The sequence below is a fragment of the Nuphar pumila genome, chromosome 10 (assembly GCF_984573655.1).
Source record: "Nuphar pumila chromosome 10, dmNupPumi1.hap1.1, whole genome shotgun sequence".
NCBI lineage: Eukaryota > Viridiplantae > Streptophyta > Magnoliopsida > Nymphaeales > Nymphaeaceae > Nuphar > Nuphar pumila.
The window spans coordinates 96,506,147-96,531,129 of NC_143258.1; the positions used below are offsets into that span (position 1 = coordinate 96,506,147).

Genomic DNA, 24,983 nt, shown 5'->3' on the forward strand with positions numbered 1-24,983 from the left:
AGTTACGCTTTTATCCCTCATATAAACACCCCCCGAAAAAAAAGTCCTCGTCATTTTCTCAAGAAAATAAGGGTAGATAGTAATTACGAAGGCCCGGGATCCTCGGCATTATAAATACTCGGCGTTCGGGTCTCTTATTCTGAAATAGAGAGAGAGGGAGGTCTTCTCGGTTCCTCTTCTTAGGGTTTTTCCCTTCCCTTTTTTTTTTCTCCATTTGTTTTTAAAATTTTTGGGGGGATAGCCGTAGGGTTAGGGTTCAAGAATGCAGCAGAGGCTGAAGCAGCAGGCTTTGATGCAGCAGGCCCTCCTTCAGCAGCAGTACCACCCCGCCCTTCTTCCTCCCACTCCACAGGTACGCTTCTTCCACCCCCCCTCCCCCCCATTTTTCTCCTCTTCTTTTTTGGGATTTTTTAGGCAATTTTTTGGGGTTTATGGGGTCGTGGCCTCGGTCCTGTTCGCCATTTTGCTTCTGAAGTTAGGGTTTCTTGAGTAGGAGTGGCGTTCGGTTCGTGGAGTCGGAGTGTGGTCCCGGGCGTCGAGGATTTAGTGAAGTCTGGCTCTGGGGATTGTTGGGATTAGGGGAGGGGGCTAAATTTGTGTGTGGGTGTTGTAGTCTGGAAATGCTCGTGCTTAGAGCGGTGTTTGGGGTTTGCAAATGCTGTTTCTATCAATCTGAAGCGTGGAGTTTTGGGGGCTGAATGCTAATATTTTTCTCTCGGGCAGGGTGAACCCTTAATTTTCATTTATTGATCTTGTAGTCTGGTTTTAGAAGTTTGGGATGCTTATGCGGAGGGTGATTGAAGCGGGTGATGTCATTTTCGGTGCCGTTTTTTCTGAGCGAAAGCTTAGCGCTTTCAATGCGGATGCCTCTTTATCGATGAAATTGCCGTTTCGTTCCAATGTCAGCTGACAGAGAGAGCCCCAAGTTTGGTGATTCTTATGTGAATGCTAAGTTTTCGGGGTTGGATTTTTCAGTCAATATGCAGTGTTGATGTTATGGTACAGATCTGGGTTCTCAGGTCTTACATAAAGAAAGAGCAGCCTAAGTGTTCGTTTTACGTGGATAATTGGCTTGTTTTGATAACACACTGTTTCCTTCTGACTTTTCAAATTCGATGCCATTGTGAGAAATAAATAATGAAGTTTTGTGATGGATAATACTTAGTAGTGGTAGTGCTTCATGATCAATAAAATGAAAAATAAATGGATGATTGGATTATGCTTTATGCTTTAGGCTGTGATACATCATGTGACCATTTTTTTACAGTGGCATGTCAAGAGATGTAAAGATGTTTAGCTGCTTGTGGTGGCATTGATAGGACTCAGACAGTTAAATTACAGAAAAAATTGCTTACACCCATGTGGATGGTTTGCCTGGTGCAAATTTAGGGAGAAAAAGTAAATGGATTTTTCATGTAGTACTAAAAGGAATGTAGTTGCTTGAGAAGAGAGAAAAGTTAAAAGATATATTTATTTTTCAATTTTGTTAGAACATTTGATAGCGAATTTGAACACAAAGGCAACAGTCAGAGATTATTATCTGCAAAGATGGTTTGATGAAAGATCAGATGTTCTATACATGAATTGGAATGGAGAGCTCCAACTGGTTTGGAAGAAGAGGCTGCAATCTATGCACATAGATATTGCAAAATATCACGAAACTTTACCTATTTATTCAAAAAAGAAAATGACCTTTAGAAAGGGTACTGTATCTGAACACTGAACTCAGTCTCAGGCATTCACACCAGCATCACGGGTAACTAGGTACGTAGAGACCCTGGTACATTTGTTATATATGGGATGGGTCACTAGGTACTTAGGGACCCTGGTACATTTACACACACTGAGGGGAGGGAGGGAGGAAGGGAGGAAGTGAGGAAGTGACGTTCCTTAATAAGTGTAGAGTGTTCGTAAATTAAGGGAAAGAAAGGAAATAAAGGTCCCACTTGGGTAGCATGTACAATTTTAAAGCATGGTTTGACTGGAGCATAGTTTATGGAGAAACAATTTTAATTAGAGCATAATAATGAGAATGAAGTGGGCCTGGACTTGAAACATTATTGGTATTTAAAACTTAGGAGTTAATTTTGCATCATTGGTGTACTTATTTGATTGATATCTATGTCACATGGGTGCGGGTGCGGGGGTGCGGGGGTGCGGCACTTTCAAAAACCTTGGGTGTTGGGGTGCGGCAAAAAAAAAATTTTTTTTAAGTTTTATCAGTTAACAACATTAACACTAATGAAATAAAAAACAATTATTACAATATCATCAAATCAATTCATCATGCATGCAATAGATCAAATTAACAATCTACAATTCTATTCTTCATCATAAAAACTAACATCACAATTAAATCTGGTAAAAGCCCCAACAAAGTGCTGCAAAACTCAACAACTACAACAAAAACAAGCAACAACATGCTGTAAGCCCCAACAAAGTATAAATGAAATAGAGAATACCATCACATACAAGCAGTCAACACTAAAAAATGGATGGTAAGCCAACTAAAAAACATTGACTTAGCCGAAAGAATAGCATTAAAACATGAAGAAGTACAATACCAATGCTAAATCAATAAGCACACTGCCCAAACTCAACACAAAGAGGGTCGTGCCCAATACAGCCTGAAACTAGGCTACCGCCTGCAAGAACCCTCTCAAAAACACATTAAATCTCACCCAAAGTGTCAAATCTGTTTACGCAATTCTCACACTTCTATATCAAAAACAACTTGAATGATGCTATTCTCCCAACCAAAAACACTGAAAAATGATCAGATTCAACAGATTTCTTGAATCTTGTCAAGGACGTTTCTACAATCCAGCAATCCTTGGAAAAGTCATAAAAAATCCAATACTTCTCCAAATCACGTGAAACTTGGTTAAAAAATCTTCTAAAAACACAAGCTAGTGAATCTCCCACTCAAAAACCTCAAAACTGACATGACTGTACCACTGAACTCCTCTTGTGATGATGTCAACGCAGCATTGGCCCGAAGGCCACACAACTGCGAAGCATCATCCGTCGATTCCAACATTGAAAATATCAGTGCAGGAAGGAGAGCTGTTTCGACTCCCCACCTGAGCCAACACATACCGAACATTCGAAAGCCCACATAGCGGCAAGGAAACCAACAACGACAGAACGTTGCAGTGTGGCCTGTCAAGCCGCATGTCCAAGCCCTCTGGCAAGATGCACAAGAAACCTTGCAGTTGAGCCGTTAGCACCGAGTAGGGACACGATTCCGCTGTGGCATAGGGAAAGCAAACACAGACACCCAAAAAGCACAAGCCGTGCACACAGAGACCTCAACATTCTAAGAGGGAGAGAGAAAAGACAGAGAGGAGAGGAGGAGAGCAGAGGGAGTCGGGGGCATACCTGGAGCGGTCGGCGACGAAGCGGTCGACGAAGAGCAGACGAAGGGAGGATTAGGACCAAAATTTTTTTCCCTAATCCTCCCCTCCGCAGCCCATTTCATTGGGCAGAATATTTTTTTAATAAAAAAATTGGACCAAAATGACCCTGGGTGCATTGACCGCACCCAGGGACGGGTTGATCCTGCGATGCGGGTGCGGCACCTGGTTGGCCGAATGCCTGTGACATAGATTGATATGGACCTTATGTAACTTTCACTTTGTAAATGCTCTAATTCTGTGTTTTTAATTTTAGGGTGTGGACGAGAAATGAGCAGTTTTAGTTTTTAATGTTGCGGGTGGTTTCTGCTTAATCTGAATAAACGGATATGTTTATCATTGCTTGTTTAGTAGAAACCATGCTTTGGATCAAATTATTTCAATAAGAAAACCTGATTTTACTATTGTAAAATTTAGATACAATATGAATCATTAATTTTGAGTCTCCTTTATAATTATGTATAAAACATAAAAATTCTCTCTAATCTAATGCATAGTTTTTGCTAAGTAAATCTATAGAGATCATATTGTAGCCTTGTAGGGTCTGATTGCCAAATATGCGATGAAATATTGAAAATTAAAACCATCCGTTCCTTTTTCCACACCTACAAATTGCTGTAAGGTTGGAAGGTTTTCAAATTAAAAACTAAAGAATAAGACAATGAGGATTATTGCAACATATATGTACTATCGTATGTGTGTGTGCACGTATGCATGTGCGTGTGTGTTTGTGTGTATTTGGTGAAAAACAGATTTATGAGGGTTCACAACGTGACAATAACACGAAGACCTTAAAGTATCTTGCAAATGTCATATTCTCAGTATCTAGCCTTACATTTTTTCTGTTTTAATTTTAAACCTTTTTAGATCTTGCAATGGAAAAAAATTGACTGCTTGTTTGTGAAAGTTGTCTCATTGTTCACCTTATTTAGCTGTTTCCTTCGTTCTTTATTCTTTTATGTCATACATAATTGCCGGGTAGTATGTTGATGCTCCCGATACAATAGTGGTGTAGGAAAGTAAAATCTTTACTGGAAATTTGATGTTTGAAAGCTTGATATTTGCAACCCAGTTACAGTACCTTATTTTTCTTCCTCCTGCAGATAGAACCAATTCCAAGTGGAAACCTGCCTCCTGGGTTTGACACAAGCTCTTGTCGTAGTGTGTGAGTATTTTAGAGCAACTTCAATTCTTACCTTTGTCATCTCATTCGATTTTTATTGTACTTCTGTTACTACCGTGGTTTCACTGTAATTTTGCTTTCTGAAGCAAGAAATGTTTCTTTTGCTAGATCGATTTAAATGTTTGTTTTTGTTTTCTTTCTTCATATGTTTGTCTACCTCCAAGAAAGGGATCCATCTTTTTCTTTTTTTCTCCTATAGTGTCATTTTATATGGAACATGTCAAGTGTAGTGTTTTTAATTTGTAATGATCATGTTAATTTTTAACAATTATTTTATCAAGCTTGCTTATGTTTTTTCAATTCATGTGCTAATATTTTAGCGTTTACAGATATGTAGGTAATATTCATGTTGGTGTCACTGAAGCTCTGCTTACTGAGGTCTTTCAGTCTACAGGGCTAGTTGAAGGATGTAAGCTTATCAAGAAAGAAAAGGTTTGCTTTTGTGTTATGATTTTTTCATCTCCTTCAAGCTTTGCATGTCACTCATCTATGGTCATTTAAGCCACTCAGATTGGAAAGCTCTCTGCCTATTAATTGATTGCTTCTCTTTGTATCCTGCATGGACAGTGGGACACAGTTTATCATGGAATGCCATAATTTTCTTTAGTTGTCATACATTTGTATTCTATCAAATGTAATGTTTGTTCTGGTTTCCAAAGCATCCAACACCAACTTGAATGATAGCATTCTTTGTTAAAATATATATATATATATATATATATGTATGTGTGTGTGTGTGTGTGTGTATATATATATATATATATAAGTAATACCCACCAGGGGTATTTTTGTCTTTTCACTCATTGTAATAATTGTTGTCTATTAGGGACATTCTTGTCTTTTTCCTTTATTTTTCCTTTTTTGTATTTGTGTATTTGTGTATGGGTTCCATAGAGTTGTTGGAAGCTCCCAACAGTCATAAATATAACCGTTGGGAGCCCTCAATGGCTCCTTGGGAGCTCCCACTTTTTTGGATGTAGCTTATAAATATGGGACTTCAAGTCCCCATTTGTTAATGCCTCCTTAACCATGTTATGAGCAATAAAGAATATATTTTTTATGTTGTGTTGATCTTTTTGACTCTTTGAAGTCTTGTATGCACTTTGTGCCTCTGTAGTGCTTTTAGTGCTTTGTGTATTGTCTCATATTGAGTTTGTATTAGTGCCTGTGCACTTTTCTTTTGTATTTCCGCATACTTCATTACATGGTATCATAGCCATAGTGCTCTTGAACTTGCGGAGAGTGACCATCAAGTGTTCATGTGCTTGTGGTGATTGAGGTGATTCAAGAAGATGTATTCTTCCATATTTTACTTCTTTATCTCCCTCTTCCTTCTCACATTCAAAATGGAGTATGATTCTAAGATAGATCTCTCATTCAAACTAAATGACACAAATTATATGATGTGAGCTTCCACCATGGTGAATAATCTTAAAGGAAAAAAGCTTTGGGGATACGTGATGGACACTATTCCCAAACCTCAACTCTTTTACTCACCAAGAAAGAAGCATAACAAGTTAAAATTCTTGAAGGAAGTGATCATGCCAAAGCCATTAGTGATTATCAATCCAAAGTAGAGGATTGAGAGGACAACATTGCAAAAGTACTTGCATGGTTTATGAATAATGTTGACATAAAAATATGTGCCAACATTGCTAAGTTTATAAACGCCAATGAAGCATGGTCATTTATGAAATGTATGTATACCCAAAAATAAAGACTATTTTTTGCAAGAAAAGGAAAAAACTACCAAGCAAGGGGACATGAATGTCCGTGATTTTTTAGTGTCCTATCTCTATGGGATGAGTTGGCACTTTTGGAACCAAAATGGGTTGCCATTAAAGATATGGAACTTAGGCACCAATAAATGGAAAGAGAACAATTATTCAATTCTTGTATGGTCTTCACCCTGAATATGAGCAAGTGAGATCTTCCCTTATTTATCGATCTACTCCTCTTCCTCCAGAGGATGCTATTGCCGAAATATGTTAAGAGGAAGCTCGTCTTGGCATGTCTAAAAGAGAAGAAAATGAAGTGTCGGCGGTATCTAAGCCCGACAATCATGTGAAGTCTTACAAACCTCCACACTTTGGGAGGCAAAATAACTATATTAATAATAATAACTATAGTGGTGGAAACTATTGTGGAAGAAAAAGCTATTTGCTACTATTGTAATGAGCCAGAACACATAAGACCTAATTGTCCTAAGCTCAATGATAATTTCAAGAACAATGTGGCTTTCATTGAAGAATCCACACCCAAGAGGGAGGAGACGCAAAATAGGAGACACTTTTTCTCTTTCTCAACTATCGGAGACACTTCAACAAATACTCAAATCATCATCTACATCCGCTGCCGATGTTGCCTCTTCTTCTCCTCGATGTATGTGCTCTTGAATTCTTGATCCGAGAGCCTCCTTTCGTATGACCCCTTATAAGGATTCTCTTTCCGATATATGCACCAACCCAAATTTATCATTTGTTTCAACCGTCGATGAGACCTCTTTAAAAATTGAAAGCATTGGCACTTTAAATTCAAACTTTAAAAAATTCTTTGTTCTAAAAATAAGAGTTGTTTTTAAACTTAATTTAAATATTTTTTATTTTTCAAATATCTGATTATGGATGTGAAATCTCTTTCTCATCAAAAGGTTGCATCGTGCAGGATCTTTGGTTTGGGAAACAGATTGGACAAGGAACTAGAAGAGATTTTTCATTTTTATTACATAGATTTTTTGTCTATTGCCTCTAAGTCATTTTGTAATTATGTCCAAGAAAAGGATATTGAAATATCTCACAAAAGATGGGACATCCTAGCTTTTCCAAGATATATCTATTCTCATTTGCAAATACTTGTTGGAATGAAAAAGATAATACTTGTAAAAAGATTGTATTTTTGAAAAAATGCAATATATTTCCTTTCCTCAAAGAACTTTTTTTTCAAAAAGACCTTTTGGGTTGGTGCATTCAGATATATGGGGACCTTCTTTGGTCATATCAAAGGGTTGTTATTCTTATTATGTTCTACTTAATTTAGAATCAAATGTTTTTTCCTTCTTTGAAGAATTCCATATGATGGTTAAAAATCAATTTCAAAACTATGTCACATAGGTGCGGGTGCGGCGATGCGGCACTTTAAAAAACTTGGGTGCAGGGGTGCGGGATGTTAAAATGTGTATATATAAAAAATATATATACATATACTTATATATATACATACGTATATATATACATATATACTCTTTGTTTCTCTTTGTACATTCAAATACCTGATAGGGGTATTTTTGTAATTATTATGTACATTTTTACTTTTAGGTTTTTCTTTTTTCTTTTCTTTTTATCTTTCTTTTTTCTTTTTATTATTTAAATCTTGTAATAGGACCACTAGGGGCCCCACCATCTAGTCGTTGGGGCTCCCAATGACTAGAAGGGAGCCCCAAGTGGTCCCTCTCTCTCCTACTTTTCTCCTCTATAAAAAGAGTGCTCTCCCTCTTGTGTTGAAAGGGTTTTTCAGTCCACTTTATCTCTCTCTTAGATATATTTTTGCCTTTTAGGCACTTTACCCCTTAGTGGGTTATTTGTGCACTTTACGTGCTTGTGTTCTTGGCTCTTTGTTTGACTCTTTCAAAGAGTTCTTTGGATTATTGGTGCTTCCACTATTTTCATTACATGGTATCAAAGCCATTGGATTTTCAATATTCTTGAAAGATCTTTTTTTTATCTTTCCCGTCATCAATGGAGCATGAATCAAGAGTTAAGCTCTCCTTCAAACTCAATGGCGCAAACTATCTTATGTGGGCATCGGCTATGGAAAATCATCTAAGAGGCAAGAAGTTGTGGGGCTTTGTGTTGGGCACCACTCATGAACCCACCTTAAAGCTCACCAAAATTGAAGGAGGTGTTGAGAGAACTCTAGATAGAGATGACCGCATCAAAGCCATTGATAAGCACCAATCCAAGGTAGAAGATTGAGAAAGTATCATGAACAATGCTGATATTAAAAATTGTGCCAACATTGCAAAATTTAGGAGATCCAATGAAACATGGTTTTTCCCTACGGGTATGTATACCCAAAAAGATCTAGCTAGACAATTTTTTTGTCAAGAAAAGATTAGATCTATTAGACAAGCGGACATGAGTGTTCGTGATTATTTTAATGCTTTAACCCCTCTTTGGGATGAACTCGCTCTTCTTGAGCCCAAGTGGGTGGCTCCGGAAGATATTGAGCTTAGAAGAGAACAAATTGTAAAAGAGCCTTTCTTTCAATTTCTTCATGGGCTTAGGCCTGAATTTGAACAAGTTAGGGCATCTCTTCTTCACAGAAGTAGAGCCTTACCTATTGAAGATGCTCTTGCCGAAGTATGCCAAACGGAAACTCGTCTTGGCATAAGCCTTAAGAATGATGAAATTTTGGCCGTTACTAGGCCGGGAACAAATGTAAAAGCATATAGACCGCCCCATTTTTCCAAAAATAATGGGCATAGAAAGAGAGTGATTTGTCACTGTTGTAATGAACCAGGGCATATTAAGCTGGTTTGTCCAAAGCTTAAAGGAAATGTGGCCGCGGTTGGAGAAAACACTCCAAAGAAGGAAGAAGAAAATATCAATGGAGATATCAAAGAAACACTTTGCCAAATTTCTGAAGTCCTCTAACATCTTCTCAAGACTTCTTCAACATCAACTTTTGGAGCTGTCATAGCCTATTCATCATCACCTCCAGGTACGTGGATACTAGACTCTGGTGCTTCTTTTCATATGACATCTCATAAAAATTCTCTTTCGAATGTTTTTTCCGACCCTATATTTTCGTATGTTTCAACGACCGATGGGACACCTTTAAAATTTGAAAGTATTGGAACACTTGACTTGAAATCCTCTCAAAACTTTTTGGTCCATAAAGTAAGAGTTGTTCCAAAAGTTAACTTAAATTTTTTTTCGGTCTTTCAAATTACCGATCATGGTTGCCAAGTCTCTTTCTCACCTAAAGATTGTACCGTGCAGGATCTTCGGTCAGGGAAGCTGATTGGGCAAGGCTATAGGAGGGGCGATCTTTATTTTATGGATGTTTTGACCTTTCCATCCAAGTCATTTTGTAATTTTGTAATGTCAAAAGTATTGAAGTTTGGCATAAGAGACTTGGTCATCTGAACTTTTTAAAGATGTCGCTTTTTCCTTTTTTGAACAATACTTGTAAAGACAAACACATGACTTGTAAATATTGCATTTTTGAAAAATCTAAAGCTATTCCATTTCCTCAAAGAAATTATGTTCTCACACGGCCGTTCGAACTTGTTCATTCCGATGTATGGGGTCCCTCTCCTGTCGTATCTAAAGGAGGTTTCTCATATTACGTCGTCTTTGTTGACGATTTTACTCGATTTACTTCCTAAATTGTAAATATGAGGTTTTCTCTTTTTTCAAAGAATTTCATGCAATTGTTAAAAATCAATTTTTAGGAAACCTGTCCATTCTTAGATCTGACTCGGGAGGTGAATACATGTCCAATGATTTTCAAGGCTATTTGAAAGAAGATGAAATTTTTCATCAACGTTCTTGTCCAAACACTCCGTAACAAAATGGTCTTGTAGAAAGAAATCATAGACACATAACAGAGACAACAAGAACTCAGTTTCCAAAAATATTCCAAAATCCTTTTGGGCCGAAGCTGTTCTGACTTCAACATATTTAATTAATAGAATACCCTCATTTTCTTTGAAAAATCTTTCTCCGTTTGAAAAACTTTACAATATGTCTCTCGACTATAAAAGACTAAGAGTTTTTTGATGTAAGTGTTTTGTTCTAACTCACCAAAACGATAAACTTTCTTCAAGGGCAATTAAATGTATTTTTTTAGGATATGACGAAAAACAAAAAGGTTACCGCTGTTTTGACCTATTAAATAACAAACTTTTTATCTCAAAAGCTGCTACTTTTCTAGAAGAAGAAAATGGTTTTTCGCATAACCTAAATGAAAATGTTGTTTATTCTTTTTTGTTTGACTTGTTACCTCAAGGAAAATGCATAGACAATCATGTTGAATCTATTGAACCTCCTGAAAGTGTCATTGAGGATCATATTGAACCTCAAAATGATGAGCAACATGATCTACATGAAACCTAAATGAAAATATAATAAGTCACACACAAGTTTATACTAGAAGAAATGAAAATAATCTTCCTTGTGCTCTTGAAAAATTCTCTCAAAATGAATCGTTAGAAGAATCCTCTCAAAGAAGATCAAATCATATTTCTAAAATACCTAATAGATTTGTATCCTATGATTCTTTTTCTCCAAATTTTTGAGCTTGTTTGTTAACTCTTCATTCTTTCCATGAACCATCCCATTATAATGATGCCAAACAATATGCCCATTGGAATGAAGCAATGAAACCTGAACTTAATGCACTTAATAAAGCACAAACTTGAGAAATCATTGATCCCCCTAATGGCAAGAAACCCATTGGATGTAGATGGGTTTTCAAAGTAAAAACTAAAAGTGATGGTTCTTTAGAAAGATTTAAAGCTCGATTAGTAGACAAAGGATATGCCCAAGAATATGGGGTTGATTATGATGAGACTTTTGCCCCTGTTGCTCGAATGACTAGTATTCAAGCCCTTATTGCAATAACCTCTATTAAAAAATGACCCATTTTCAACTTGATGTCAAGAATGCTATTTAAAAAGGAGATCTGGGTAAAGAAGTTTATATGGAACCACCTCCTGGCATAAATTTAAATGGTAAAATTTTGAAATTAAAAAAGACATTATATGGCCTTAAACAAGCTCCCAAAGCTTGGTATGACAAGTTTAGTAATGTATTAATCAATTTGGGTTTTATTTCTTGTTATGTTGACACTGCTCTTTTTGTTAAGAAAACATGTGACTTCATTGTTATTTTATTTCTGTATGTTGATGATATGATCATCACTGTAAGTGACAAAAAGAGAGTAAATAATGTTAAGTCTATGTTAAAGAAAACTTTTGATATGTCTGACTTGGGGTTTCTAAGTTATTTTTTAGGTATTGAAGTGGCGTATTCTCCTCGAGGATACATTCTATCTCAAATGAAATTAGCAACAAACATCTGTACCAAATCAGGAGTTTCGGATGAAAAGAAAGTTGAAACTCCTGAAGTTATAAAGATAAAGTTGAGACTTGAGGATGACGTTCTTCTTGAGGATCCTGCCCCCTATCAGCAATTGATTGGATCCCTTACTTATCCATCAACCGTCCGGATATTGCTCATGCAGTTCATGCTGCAAGTCAATTTCAGCATGCTCCTACTATAGTTCACATGGCGGCCGTGATGCGAATTGTGTGATACATCAAGAACACCATCTACAGATGGCTTTTCTTAGCCTCTTCTTCATCTCTTGAATTAACTGTTTTTACTGATGCAGACTGGGATGAAAATCCCAATGATCGAATCTCAACTACTGTTTTTTGCATTTTTTTAGGAGAATCCCTCATTTCGTGGAGATGCAAGAAGCAACAAAAAAGTTCTCTATCATCTACTGAAGCTGAATATCGGGCCATGGCGATGACAACTATGGAAATTGTGTGGCTTAGAAGTCTCCTCTGTGACATAGGCATCCTTATTTCTTCTTCTACCAAGATGTGTTGTGATAACAAGAGCGCGATTTACATCGCAAGCAATCATACATTTCACGAGCGTACCAAGCATATCGAAATGGATTCCCATTCAAAACGAATTTCTCAGAGGAACCATCACTACCATATATTACTTCAGAATATCAGTTGGCAGACTTCTTCACCAAAGGGCTTTCAACTCCGCGTTTTATGTTTCTTCTTGGCAAACTTTCGGTCTTCTCCCCGTAAAGTTTGAGGAGGCATGTTAAAATGTGTATATATATGTATATATATATATACTCTTTATTTCTCTTTGTACGTCTAAATACCCGATAGGGGTATTTTTGTAATTATTCTATACATTTTTACTTTTAGGTTTTTCTTTTTTATTTTCTTTTTGTCTTTTTATCTTTTTTCTTTTTATTATTTAAGCCTTGTAATAGGACCATTAGGGGCCCCAACATCTAGTCGTTGGGGCCCCAACTGTCATTATTAATATGACCGTTGGGGCTCCCAACGACTAGAAGGGAGCCTCATGTGGTCCCTCTCTCTTCTACTTTTCTCCTCTATAAAAAGAGGGCTCTCCTTCTTGTGTTGTAAGGGTTTTTCAGCCCACTTTATCTCTCTCTTCAATATATTTTTGCCTTTTAGGCACTTTGCCCTTTAGTGGGTTATTTGTGCACTTTCCGTGCTTGTGTTCTTGGCTCTTTGTTTGACTCTTTTAAAGAGTTCTTTGGATTATTGGTGCTTCCGCTATTTTCATTACAATATATATATATATATATATATATATATATATTAACAGTTAACATTAACACTAATGAAATAAAAAACAATTATCATAATGTCATCAGTAAATAAAATGACAAAACCTGTACAAATTAGATTTCCTGTAAATATCAGCAAAACCCACTCCTAGGTGATTCTCTTCTTCTGAAGAGGTCACCTCTAGCATGTCACCTCTAGCATCCATGTTGCTGGATTATAACCATCCTTTTATCTTAGGCACACCTTCAATGGCCTAATTTCATATAAGATTTGTTAATACCACAAAGATCTTTTTCTTGCAAGTCATGTATTATGTACAGTAAACAACATAAACATCTGGGAAAGGCATTTCACTCTACTGAGAGTACCCATTTTCTTTTTTGCGTGCATGTATGTGCTTGTTTGTTTATGTATGTAACTTCTTGCCGAAAGATAAAGATTTGTATGAACATGAAATTGTGAGCAAAAAAATGAAATCGAGACATTTCTTAGGTCTATACTTGAAAAAAGCAATGATAGATATTTCAATGGTGCACAAGGGAGAGCGAGATACACAAAGGAGGAGAGAGAGAGAGAGAGAGAGAGAGAGAGAGAGAGAGAGAGAGAGAGAGAGAGAGAGAGGCGGGGCGGGGGATTAGCCGAGAAGTGCAAGAGAGACAGGGGGAGAGAGATTGAGAGAGAAAGATGGAAGGAGACATACAAAGGTACGGAGAGAGAGAGAGAGAGAGAGAGAGAGAGAGAGAGAGAGGCGGGGCAGGGGTTTAGCCGAGAAGAGCGAGAGAGACTGGGGGAGAGAGATTGAAGGAGATATACCTAGAGTCGCCGCGCTAGAGATGGCTCAGAGGAGAAGAGGAGGCGTTGGGGTCGGGAGTGGGGGGGGGATTTTTTGCCCTAATCCCCCTCCCAGCCCCATTTCATCGATTTTTTCTTGTTTTAAAGTCCAGAATTGGACTGTTAAGACCCTGGGTATGTTGACCGCACCAGGTGCCACACCCACGTCGTGTCGTGTCGACTCGGGTGTGGCACCCTTCTGGCCGAATCTCTGTGACTTAGTTTCAAAGTAATATTTCTATCATTTGATCTGACTCTGGTGGAAAATATATGACAAATGATTCAAAATTATTTAAAGAAAATTAAAATTTCTTATCAAAGATCATTCCCTAGAATCCCTCAACAAAATGGGTTGGCGGAAAGAAAGTATAGGCATATCATAGAAACTGCTAGTACCTTATTTGTAAAGATGTTCCTAAAAAGTTTTGTGCCAAAGCCGTTTTAACTTAACATATTTGATAAATAGAATGCTCTCTTCGGTTTTGCGAAATACCTCTTCATTTGAAAATTTATTTAAAATGTCATCCTATTTCAAAAGCTTTAGTATTTTTTGTTGTAAATGGTATGTACTTTCTTACAAAAATGATAAATCGTCTCTAAAAGCAATTGAACTTGTCTTTATGTGATATGAAGAAACTCCAAACGGATATAGATGTTTCGATTCTAAGATTAACAAACTTTATTTGTCCAAGGATGTGAATTTCTTAGAAAAAGAAAATGGTTTTGATAAAGAAAGTAACAATGAAGTAGTCTATGCTTTCTTGTTTGATTTCTTGCCAAGGCATAAAGTTGATTCTCATGAATCAAATGATGGTGAATTAAGTTATGATACCTCTTTGAATGATAATGATATTTCTTTGTATTATCAAAATCCCGATAGTAGTAATTTAAAATTATTTAACAATGATGATAATTTAGTTGAGTTCTCAAAATATTCAAGTTTATACCCGCGGCATGGTCAACAAAACCAAACAAATGCTTATGAGAGATACTCTCAAGATCTTTCGTTAAATGAAACCCCTAGTCAAGATGTGTCAAATAAAGACAACACTCTTAGGAAATCCAATAAAATTTTCATTCCACCTAATAGGTTTGTATCCTACGAATCCTTCTCACCAAACTATAAGACATGTCTTCTAACCATTCATTCTTATCATGAACCCTCTCATTATAGTGAAGCCGAAGTTTGTCCTCGTTGAATTGAAGCGTTGAATCTAAAGCTTGAAGTTTCGTAGAGCCCATACTTGGGACATAGTGAATTTACCTTTATGAAAGAAATCTATAGGATGCAGATGAGTTTTTAGAGTTAAAACTAAAAGTGATGGAACCTTAGAGCAATACACAACTAGGTTAGTTGCCAAAGGCTATGCACAATAATATAAAATTGACTATGAAAAAATATTTGCCCCTTTAGCCAGAATGTCTTCGGTTAGAACTCTCATAGCTGTTGCATCCACCCCAAATTAGCTTATTTACCAATTAAATGTGAAAATGCATTTCTCAATGGTGATCTTTGTAAAGAAGTCTACATGGATCCTCTACTAGGTTTTAAGATTACAACAACAACAACAACTACGCCTTCATCCCAAAACAATTGGGGTCGGCGATATGAACCAAAAAAGAAAATCATTCTGGGTCTTCCACATGAATCCTTCTCCTCCACTCATTTCTATCCAATGCCATGTCCTCGGTGAGGTTCAAAGCATTCATATCCTTTCCTATCACCTCCATCCATGTCTTCCTAGGCCTACCTTGACCTCTTTTAACTAATATATTTCCCCATTTCTCCATCCTTCTAATTGGAGCATCATTAGGCCTTCGCCGAATATGTCCAAACCACCGTAAACTATTCTCTCTCATCTTACTAGGTTTTAAGATTGAACAAGAAAAAAATTTAAAATTAGAAAAGACTTTATATGGTCTTAAACAGAGTTACCAGAAGCGCCTAGGTAAAAGGGGAAGCGCGAAACGGCGCGCTTCCGAAGCGTGAGGGGAAGCGTCCCCCTTTTTTGGGAAGCACACTTCCCTTTTATGGAAAACACACTTCCCATTTATGGGAAGCGCGCTTCCCCCTCGCTTACCCATTTTTTTCGCTTCCGGTTCGCTTCCTAGGTCGCTTCCGAGACGGTTCAGAATTTTCTTCTAAGTGGTCCCACGCTTCTTCGCTTCCTAAATTTTTGAAAGTGCCTCGCTTTCCGCTCTCGCTTCCCGTATCGCTTCCCGCTCCCGCTTCCTCGACTGTAACTCTGGTCTTAAACAATCTCCTAATGCTTGGTATAGCCGATTTAGTACTCTTATGATAAAATTGGGTTTTCGATCATGTTATACTGACATGATCTCTTTGTTAATAATACAAGTATAAATATTGTGATATTGTTGTTATATGTTGACGACATGATAATTACAAGTGACAAAAAGGGAGTTAGTGAAATTAAATCTGTGTTAAAAGTAAATTTTGATATGTCTTATATGAGTTTCTTAAGATTTTTTTAGGTATTGAGATTGCATATTCTTCCACATGATATATATCTTATCTCTGATGAAGTTGACAACTGACGTTTCTGATAAGTCTGTGATTTCTGATGACAAGAAGGTGGAGACTCTTGAGGTTGTCAATGCAAAATTAAGACTTAAAGGTGACTCTTCTTGAAGTTCCTACACTGTATAGACAGATGATCGGATCCCTCACTTACCTATCCATTACAAGACCCGACATAGCCCATGAGGTCCATGTAGTCTGCCAATTCCAATATGCTCCAACGATTGTGCACATGAGTGCAGTATTAAGAATTATTTTATACATTAAGAATTCAATAAACAAAGGGCTTTTCTTATCCTCATCCTCCTCTTTAAAATTGCTTGCTTATATTGATGCTGATTGGAAAAGAAACCCTAATGATAGAATCTAAACTAATGATTTTTGTGTTGTCTTAGGAGATTCTATAATTTCATGGAGGTGAAAGAAGCAACGAAAAGTATCTTTGTCCTCAATTGAAGTTGAATTTAGTGTGATTGCTATGACAACAATAGAGTTTGTGTGGCTAAGAAGTCTTCTCAAAGACATGAGAGTGATCATCTCAAATCCTTTCAAGATCTGTCGCGATAATAAGAGTGCAATCTACATTGCAAGCAACCACACCTTCCATAAGCGAACCAAACACATTGGGATAGATTGTCATTATGTAGTCGATGAAAATCTGAGAGGAACTATTGAGTTGCCATATGTTACATCAGAGTATTTGCTTGCAGATTTCTTTACGAAAGCTCTTGTTATGTTTATCTTTATCCTTAACAAACTTTCGGTAATTTCACCATAAGTTTGAGGGGGTGTTAATATATATATAATAATAATAAGTAATACCCACCAAAGGTATTTTTGTCTTTTCACTCGTAATAATTTTTGTCCACTATGGACATTCTTGTCCGTCTCCTTTATTTCCTTCTTTTTGTATTTGTGTAGGGGCTCTATGGTCATTGAGACCATAGCGTTGTCAGAAGCTCCCAACGCAATGGTCATAAAATATGACCGTTGGGAGCTCCCAATGGCTCCTTGGGAGTTCCCACTTCTTGGATGTAGCCTATAAATATGGGACTTCAAGTGCCCATTTGTTAATGCTTCCTTAAGCATGTTACGAGCAATAAAGAATATAGTTTTTATGTTGTGATCTTTTTGACTCTTTGAAATCTTGTATTCACTTTGTGCTTGTGTAGTGCCTTAGTGCTTTGTGTATTATCTCATATTGGGTTTGTAATAATGCATGTTAACTTTGATTTTGTAATTCCGCAATCTTCATTACATTCTTAATAATGCTATGATTTTTGTTGCATGAAAATGTCTAAACTCCCTACATGTTCTGTAGTATCAGAAAGGGCTGTTGGAGTTTTTGAAATTTAATTTCCTTACATTTTATGCTTAAGGGCAACTCTTTGTTTGGATCTGCTTTTGTATGTTTATACATGTCACATTTACCTTGGGGCAATAACTTTTTCCTGTGCTTACTATGAATATGACTAGGTTATCAATATCAACTGATAATAATGTGATTGAGCAGATCCATGGCAGAGTTTTTTTTCCTTTTTTGAAATTGAACCTTTTTTTTTATTGTTCAATCTTGGGAATTGAACCAATATTCATCATTTGCCAGCATGCAATGTATAAATGCTGCTTGGATTCTATGGTCATGTCCAATGACTGCAGCAATATCAAAGTTATCCATTTGTGTAATTTAGTTCTAGTTATGCATCAAGGTTTTAATTTTAGTATCTCTTCACTGCTTCATTTTGTACTTAACTGATTTTTTATATAGACATAGATAATTCCCATTAGTTCAGAGAGTAGATTTTTATGCATGAATATTCAAAACTTACTAAAGCATGATCTGTCTTATCAGTTATAACCAATGTTGTAAGTATCGTACCGTATCACGTATCGATTCTATGGGAAATAACGATATGATACACACTTGACACACAACCCTGTATGTATCATATCGTTATTTCTCTGTATTGTATATGTATCTTACGATACAGTCCTGTATAGATACACCGTCACACTTTAAAAATGGCCGATTCATTTTTCTTTTTGTTTTAAAGACCTCTTGAGGGCCGACTCACATCTGATGATCCCACTTGACAATGGGGCACTCAAGTAATGAGTTGAAACCGATTGAAAATCGAGTGCAACTATTTTCATAATATTTTTATTTATGTAATATAAAAGTATGAGTCTTGTGACATGTTCTTGATTGCAAGATATTTAATATTTTGCATTGTTCTTGTCAGATAGTTGATGTTTGATGATGTCTTATGCAGCTCATAGAGACATAAATGCTTCATATGTGATTTTATGGTTTTATTTTGTGCAATTCATCATTGTTTCATATGTTATAAGTTTTTTAGAATTTTTGTTATTTTTTCTGTTTTTCATGATTTTTTTTGGAATTTTTGAAATTTTTTTATTAAAAAATTATGAATTTTTAAGATGGGATATGGTACGATACGTATCTTATTGTTGCCCCGACTGATGTGGGTAACGATACGATACAACCTTGGTTATAACTGTTCCTTCAAATGCACTGGATGCATAGTAATGCCATAAGCCATCAATTTCATTATCATATTCTCATCCTTTGTTTCATCTAACACATTCCTTTAACTTGAATGGTTGAATTGTTCTTTGTGCAGTCATCCTTTGGTTTTGTAGACTATTTTGACCGTAGATCTGCTGCACTTGCTATCTTGACCCTTAACGGAAGGCATCTGTAAGTATAGTGTCTTGTGTTGTCTAGTTAGTATTTATTTTAAAGGTGTCTAATTTCTTTCTGATGACTTTTAATCCAGGTTTGGTCATCCAATTAAGGTTAATTGGGCATATACCAGCAGTCAGAGAGAGGACACATCAGGTATATGTATGCTTGTTTTTTGGACCATGGATTGTACCATGTCATTCAGAATGATTTCTTACTAGATTATTCATGTTTCATGCAGGGCACTACCACATCTTTGTTGGTGATCTGAGCCCTGAGGTTACAGATGCCACCTTGTTTGCATGCTTTTCTGTTTATCCAAGCTGTTCGTAAGATCCGTTAGACCAGCTTCATCTTATTTCTTACTCCCAGTGCTCTTTTAGCTTTTCTCCTATCTGTTTTTTTTTCTTTTTTCTTTTTTAAACTGGGGATGGGTGAGGCGATGGTAGTGATTGCGTAGGAATGGTGCTTTGTATTAACCACCATTTTTAAATTGTGTAGAAATGATGCTTTGTGTTGACCACCATTTATAAATCACATAGAAATGGTGCCTTGTGATTACCAGCATTGATAAAACATATTCCCTGTTTGGTCACATAATGCAATCTTGTTTTTTTTTCATGAATCACGTACCATGATTTAGACTGTGATAGTACAACAGAAAAAAGGAAACAGCTTCTAACATCTGTAATATTCCAGAACATAAATGATAAGGATATTGAGAATGACCTTAGTTGTCTTAGGTGTTAGGCGGTGAGCCCCCTAAAAAGCCTAGGTGGTCTAGGTGGCACCCCAAATAAAAAAAAACAAAAAAACATACAAATACATAAACAAACTACTAAAATTAATAACAAACAGGTATATAACATAAAATCAATCAACAATAAGCAATAGCAAAACAAAATATGTTGTTAAACACTCTAAGACAATTATATTAAATAACCTGCCCAAAACATTGTCCAACACAAAACATTTAAGATTTAACAACACAATACTTTAACTAAACATAGAATTTAAAACATATGTCTATATATGAAAGTCATCTTCATTCTTTCGTAGCAAACTTCATTTCAACGATTTTCTTCATTTATTGCATTGTTTAGTTTCTTGAGATGATTATGGCGAGTCATCTTCATCTTTTGAATTACAAATGCTGCATGTACTTGTGTCTTTCTCTTATCATTTTCTCTAAAACTAATAAGAAGCTCAACACGAATATTCGAAGGAGTGGAGTTGATATGCCCCACAACATGACATTTAAATCTATACAATCCTCCATGCATTATAAAATCACAAAAGTTGCACTTCACTATTCCTTTGAGAGGCATCTCTAAGTCAATTGGTGTACAATATTTTAATGCAGGATCTTTTGAAAGGCATCTTCCAAGACCTCCACCGTCCATCGACCTCTTATAGCACAAATTAATAAATCTAATCACTACAGTGATGTAAAATAATGTAACTTTAGAAGCGATTCTCTAACGTGGTTTGTTTGTTTGCTTGCCTTCCTTTCTCTGCTAGATCACTTCAGAAGTACAATTCCATAGGCCCTTTTGCTTGTGATGCTCTCAAGTTGAATGTCCTTCGTCAGAATCAGAAGCTGAGAACAAACTTTCACTTCTTTCATATATATTAACTGTCTTTCTCTTATTTTTTTCATCTATCTTCTTCTTTGATTTCTCCATGTACTTAGAAAGTACTTGCTTGATTTCTGCAGTTTTATCACAAGCCTTCACGATTCCTCCAATCCCATGTAGATGCTGTTTTATTCTATATATGTCTCATTTATAAGTTATTCTACATCTAAGGCATGCCACAAAATTCGGATTGTGTTTATCCTTAATGTAGGCCCACTCCCATGCCGGATCACTTGATCTTCGCTTGAAGTTTTGCATATCTTCTAAATTTGGAAATGTCAAGCTTGGAGTCGACTCGCTAGCACTTGCAGGAAAACCCCCTTTCATCGTTGTTCTAAAAAATGATAAGAATCAAGTAATGTGTTCGATCAGTGATAACGAAAACAATTGAATAAGCAAATCAAACAACCATCAACAAATTCCAAATAATTTAAAAATAATCTAAATTCTTAAAACAAAGTACTAAAACTAACAACAAACATGTATCCAACATAAAATTAATCAACACCAAATACACAAAGCATAAGATATTGCTATCGTCAAGCATAGTAAACATGTTATATTACAAAACCTGATAAAATATTATTAAGAGAGAGTACTTGTTCAACACACAATTTAGAAGGAAAAAAGTTGATAATACTAACAGCCTGCCCAACTCTTATATATACACACATAACTAATATATATATATATATATATATATATATATATATATATATATATATATATATATATATATATATATATATATAATGAGTAATACTAAACTCATTCTTTTAAAAAGTTTATAAAAGTGCACAATTTAGAGAAAAAAATCAAAGAAACATAAATATATTACATGGATACTAATAAGTAATAACAGTTCAACAGACAATCACAAAACCATTTCAACCAAAAATGAGAGAGAGAGAGAGAGAGAGAGTACCTGTTTTTTTTTCTTGAAATTCTTCTTCTTCGTGCCCTAACGGGAGAGAGTCGAATGAAAATGAAAAGAAAAAGGGGAAAAACCCTTTTCCCCCTTTTTATAGTTGTTGACACTTGGTCAACGACTCCCCCCCCCCAGGCGTTCCCCACCTAGCTGGAAAAGTAGGGCTCCACCGCCCAAACTGCATCGCCCAGGTGGTGGGGCTACGCTCAGGCTGCCTAGGCGCCGCCTTTGACAACCTAGAGAATGACATCATCCAGCAAGCTTCTCTTGACCAACTCATTTCTTATTTCCTTGTTCTTTTTTCCCCTTCTATGTATGAAACAGCTGTCAAGCATGCCTGTGGGTATCCTTAAATCTTGTTGCTTGGGTTGTGTCCAAACTGCAAACCTTGTTTTAATTTAGTGTCTGTGGACCAGTTGATTCAGTTTACATGCCTGGCTAACCAGAAAGTCATTCCCAAGGAAAAGTTGATTGGTGGCTGAAGTGTTATGGGTTACTCCTTAGGTAGCAATTATGGGGTGCTATTCTCTATATCATGCTCCAGCCTCTTTTGTGATACTCATGGATTACATTATCTATTTTTATGATCTCACACTAAACTTATACAACTTTGGAATTTATTGCAGAGATGCAAGAGTTATGTGGGATCAGAAGACAGGTCGTTCTAGGGGTTTTGGATTTGTTTCTTTTAGAAATCAGCAGGTAGGACACCTCTCTCTCTCTCTCTCTCTCTTTGCCTTTGTTTGAAGAAAGTCTAATATAATCTTATTTATTGTCTGTTTCAGGATGCCCAAAGTGCAATTAATGACTTAACTGGTAATTAATGAATAGGTCTCGGAGGGTTCATCTTCATTTACTTTTCAAATCTAATATTGGGCGTCGGGTGATTCTATGGTGGTACTGTACCACCATATCTTACGGTGGTTCACACTTGATTTACATAGATCTAAGCTCCAAAAAGCAAAATCTAACCATTGAATCATGCTTAGAATATACTATTTATTATTTTCTTGTGTTAAAGTCGACTCAAATATGATGTTTTAAAACATCTTTAAACCACCCTTATTTTCATGAATTGTGAGCCGTTGATTTTCACCATCTCAAAAATGGAATCTTATGGTGTACTAAACATGATAAAACCTTGTAATATACTAAATAAATCTTGCTAAACACATTTGCATGGTTAGATTTACCATTTGGTGGTTAGATCTATGCAAACAAGAGTGTGTACCACCATAAGGTATCATGGTACAGAATCACCATGTATCCCTCCCCTACACACACACACACACACACTATATATATATATATATTTGAGGTCATTTTTTTATGCAGCGGATCTGCATGCAATGCCTCTCTCTCTCTATATATATATATATACATTTTTTTATGCAGCAGATCTGCATGCAATGCCGCTCTCTCTCTCTCTATATATATATATCATGAGTATGATTTTTGTTTCTTTCATGGTTGGGTTTAAGGGTGCACAAATATAAATCAGGAGAACTTATATGGGGCTTTTCTTGTCAGTAATTTTCATTTTGATCCCATGGATGTAGTGCTGATATTTGGAATCTTGAGCTTCTTTGTTATAGCGGACTTTTTTGCCCTGTTTATTTCTCAGGGAAATGGCTTGGCAGTAGGCAGATTCGTTGCAACTGGGCAACAAAGGGAGCAGGTGCCAGCGATGACAAGCAAAGCTCAGATGCCAAGAGTGTGGTAGAATATACTGGGACCTCAGGTAGATGGATGGTTTGTAGTATTCTATTTTTAATGAGGTGTCCCATGACATGCACCAGTACACTTTCTGTGGTTTCTAAATCATCTGCATTACTTCATGTTCAGTAAAGGATTGCACGAGGTTGACAATTTTTAAGATGATGAGATTCAATGAAAAATGAATAGAAGTCTGTGAAGGTTCATATTCCTTTTTATTTGATTATATAAAAGTATAGTATACAAAGGTGAACCAGCAGTTAGTTCGTTGGGTCATAGGGTCTCAGTTATTCCTATGTAATCTTCTTCAAGTTCTATCATATTTCTGGTCTCACTTTCAAATTATGTAATATGCTGCAGAAATTGGCCAAGAGACTTCAAATGAAGATGCTCCTGAAAATAATACTGCATATACCACCGTTTATGTTGGCAACCTTGCTCCTGAGGCAAGAAACGTCCTTAACTCCTTTATAATTTTTTCTCTGACTTGTTACTTTCACCCATTTATGCACGTGTCTTACTGCCTACGTCCTGCTGGGTAGCTGGTACCCCATTTGTACTCTAGTTCTGTCATGCTTGAACAGGATCCACTATTGAAACTTTTCTTCTTGGAGACAAGTCATAGAGCTGTTTTGCTTACTTTGTTGGAGTGTGGTGTTCATGTGCCATTGTGCTGTGAGTGATGCTTTATGAAGTACATTGGACAGGTTACACAAGCGGAGCTCCACCAACAATTTCATGCGCTTGGTGCTGGAGTGATTGAAGAAGTACGCATGCAGAGGGATAAGGGCTTCGGGTTTGTGCGGTACAGCACCCATGGGGAGGCAGCTTTGGCGATCCAGATGGGGAATGGACGCATTCTTTGTGGAAAACCGATCAAGGTAGAACATCTTCTGCCTGCTTTGTGAGGGTTTGCTCTTACCCTCATCTTCTCTTTCATCAAACCCGTTCCTGTTTTTGCCATGTCCCACTGTTTTCAATGTGTTATGCTCATTTTGTCCTGCAATCTTGTACGCAGTGTTCATGGGGCAGCAAGCCTACTCCACCAGGGACAAGCTCCACACCACTTCCTCCACCTGCTCCTTTTCCCATGTTTTCTGCTGCAGACCTATATGAGAGGCAGTTGGCACTGTCCAAAATGGGCTCTGGTCAGGCACTCATGCAGATGCCAGGTCAGCATGCTCTGAAGCAAGCGGCCATGGGAATGGGTGCTGGGGCTAGTCAAGCAATTTATGACGGTGGATTTCAGAATGTAACTGCAGCTCAGCAGCTCATGTATTACCAGTGATCCAGGATGGTATGATGAGAGAAGCTTTTAGAGGTTTCTTTTTTCGAACTTCAAGTTATGCTTCATGGTGTCTGCTGCTATACTTGTTAAAATCACATGAATTTCAGTCTACATAGCCTTGGATCTTAGAATTACACAGTTTTTTATCCTGTTCTTTTGGTCCTAAATTGTGAGTCTGGTTCCATTCTTCTACCGTGTGTTGTCTTTGAGTGTGTGGATACCTATGATTGGCGGTCTTCTTTGTCAGAGTTTCTGGTATCTGAATTTCTGGATGCTGCACATCATGATGGTCTTGTTTGATTTTGTAAATGTATTGAAACATCATATTTCACACTATGCAGTATACTTGTTAAAAACAGAGGCATACTGGGCACTGACAAAA

The 24,983-nt window shown here is 36.7% G+C and overlaps 1 protein-coding gene across 1 annotated transcript; it reads left to right on the forward strand.

The window, feature by feature from the left end:
• The first annotated feature begins 140 nt into the window (after window positions 1-140).
• Window positions 141-24,983, forward strand: LOC149827478 (oligouridylate-binding protein 1B-like). The gene is made up of 12 exons (XM_090019390.1): window positions 141-352; window positions 4,520-4,581; window positions 4,929-5,031; window positions 18,971-19,047; window positions 19,127-19,188; window positions 19,274-19,361; window positions 22,224-22,299; window positions 22,383-22,413; window positions 23,222-23,338; window positions 23,674-23,759; window positions 24,021-24,194; window positions 24,332-24,983. Exons 1-12 carry the CDS (start codon window positions 263-265, stop codon window positions 24,599-24,601), a joined length of 1,236 nt encoding a protein of 411 aa, XP_089875516.1. The 5' UTR covers window positions 141-262; the 3' UTR covers window positions 24,602-24,983.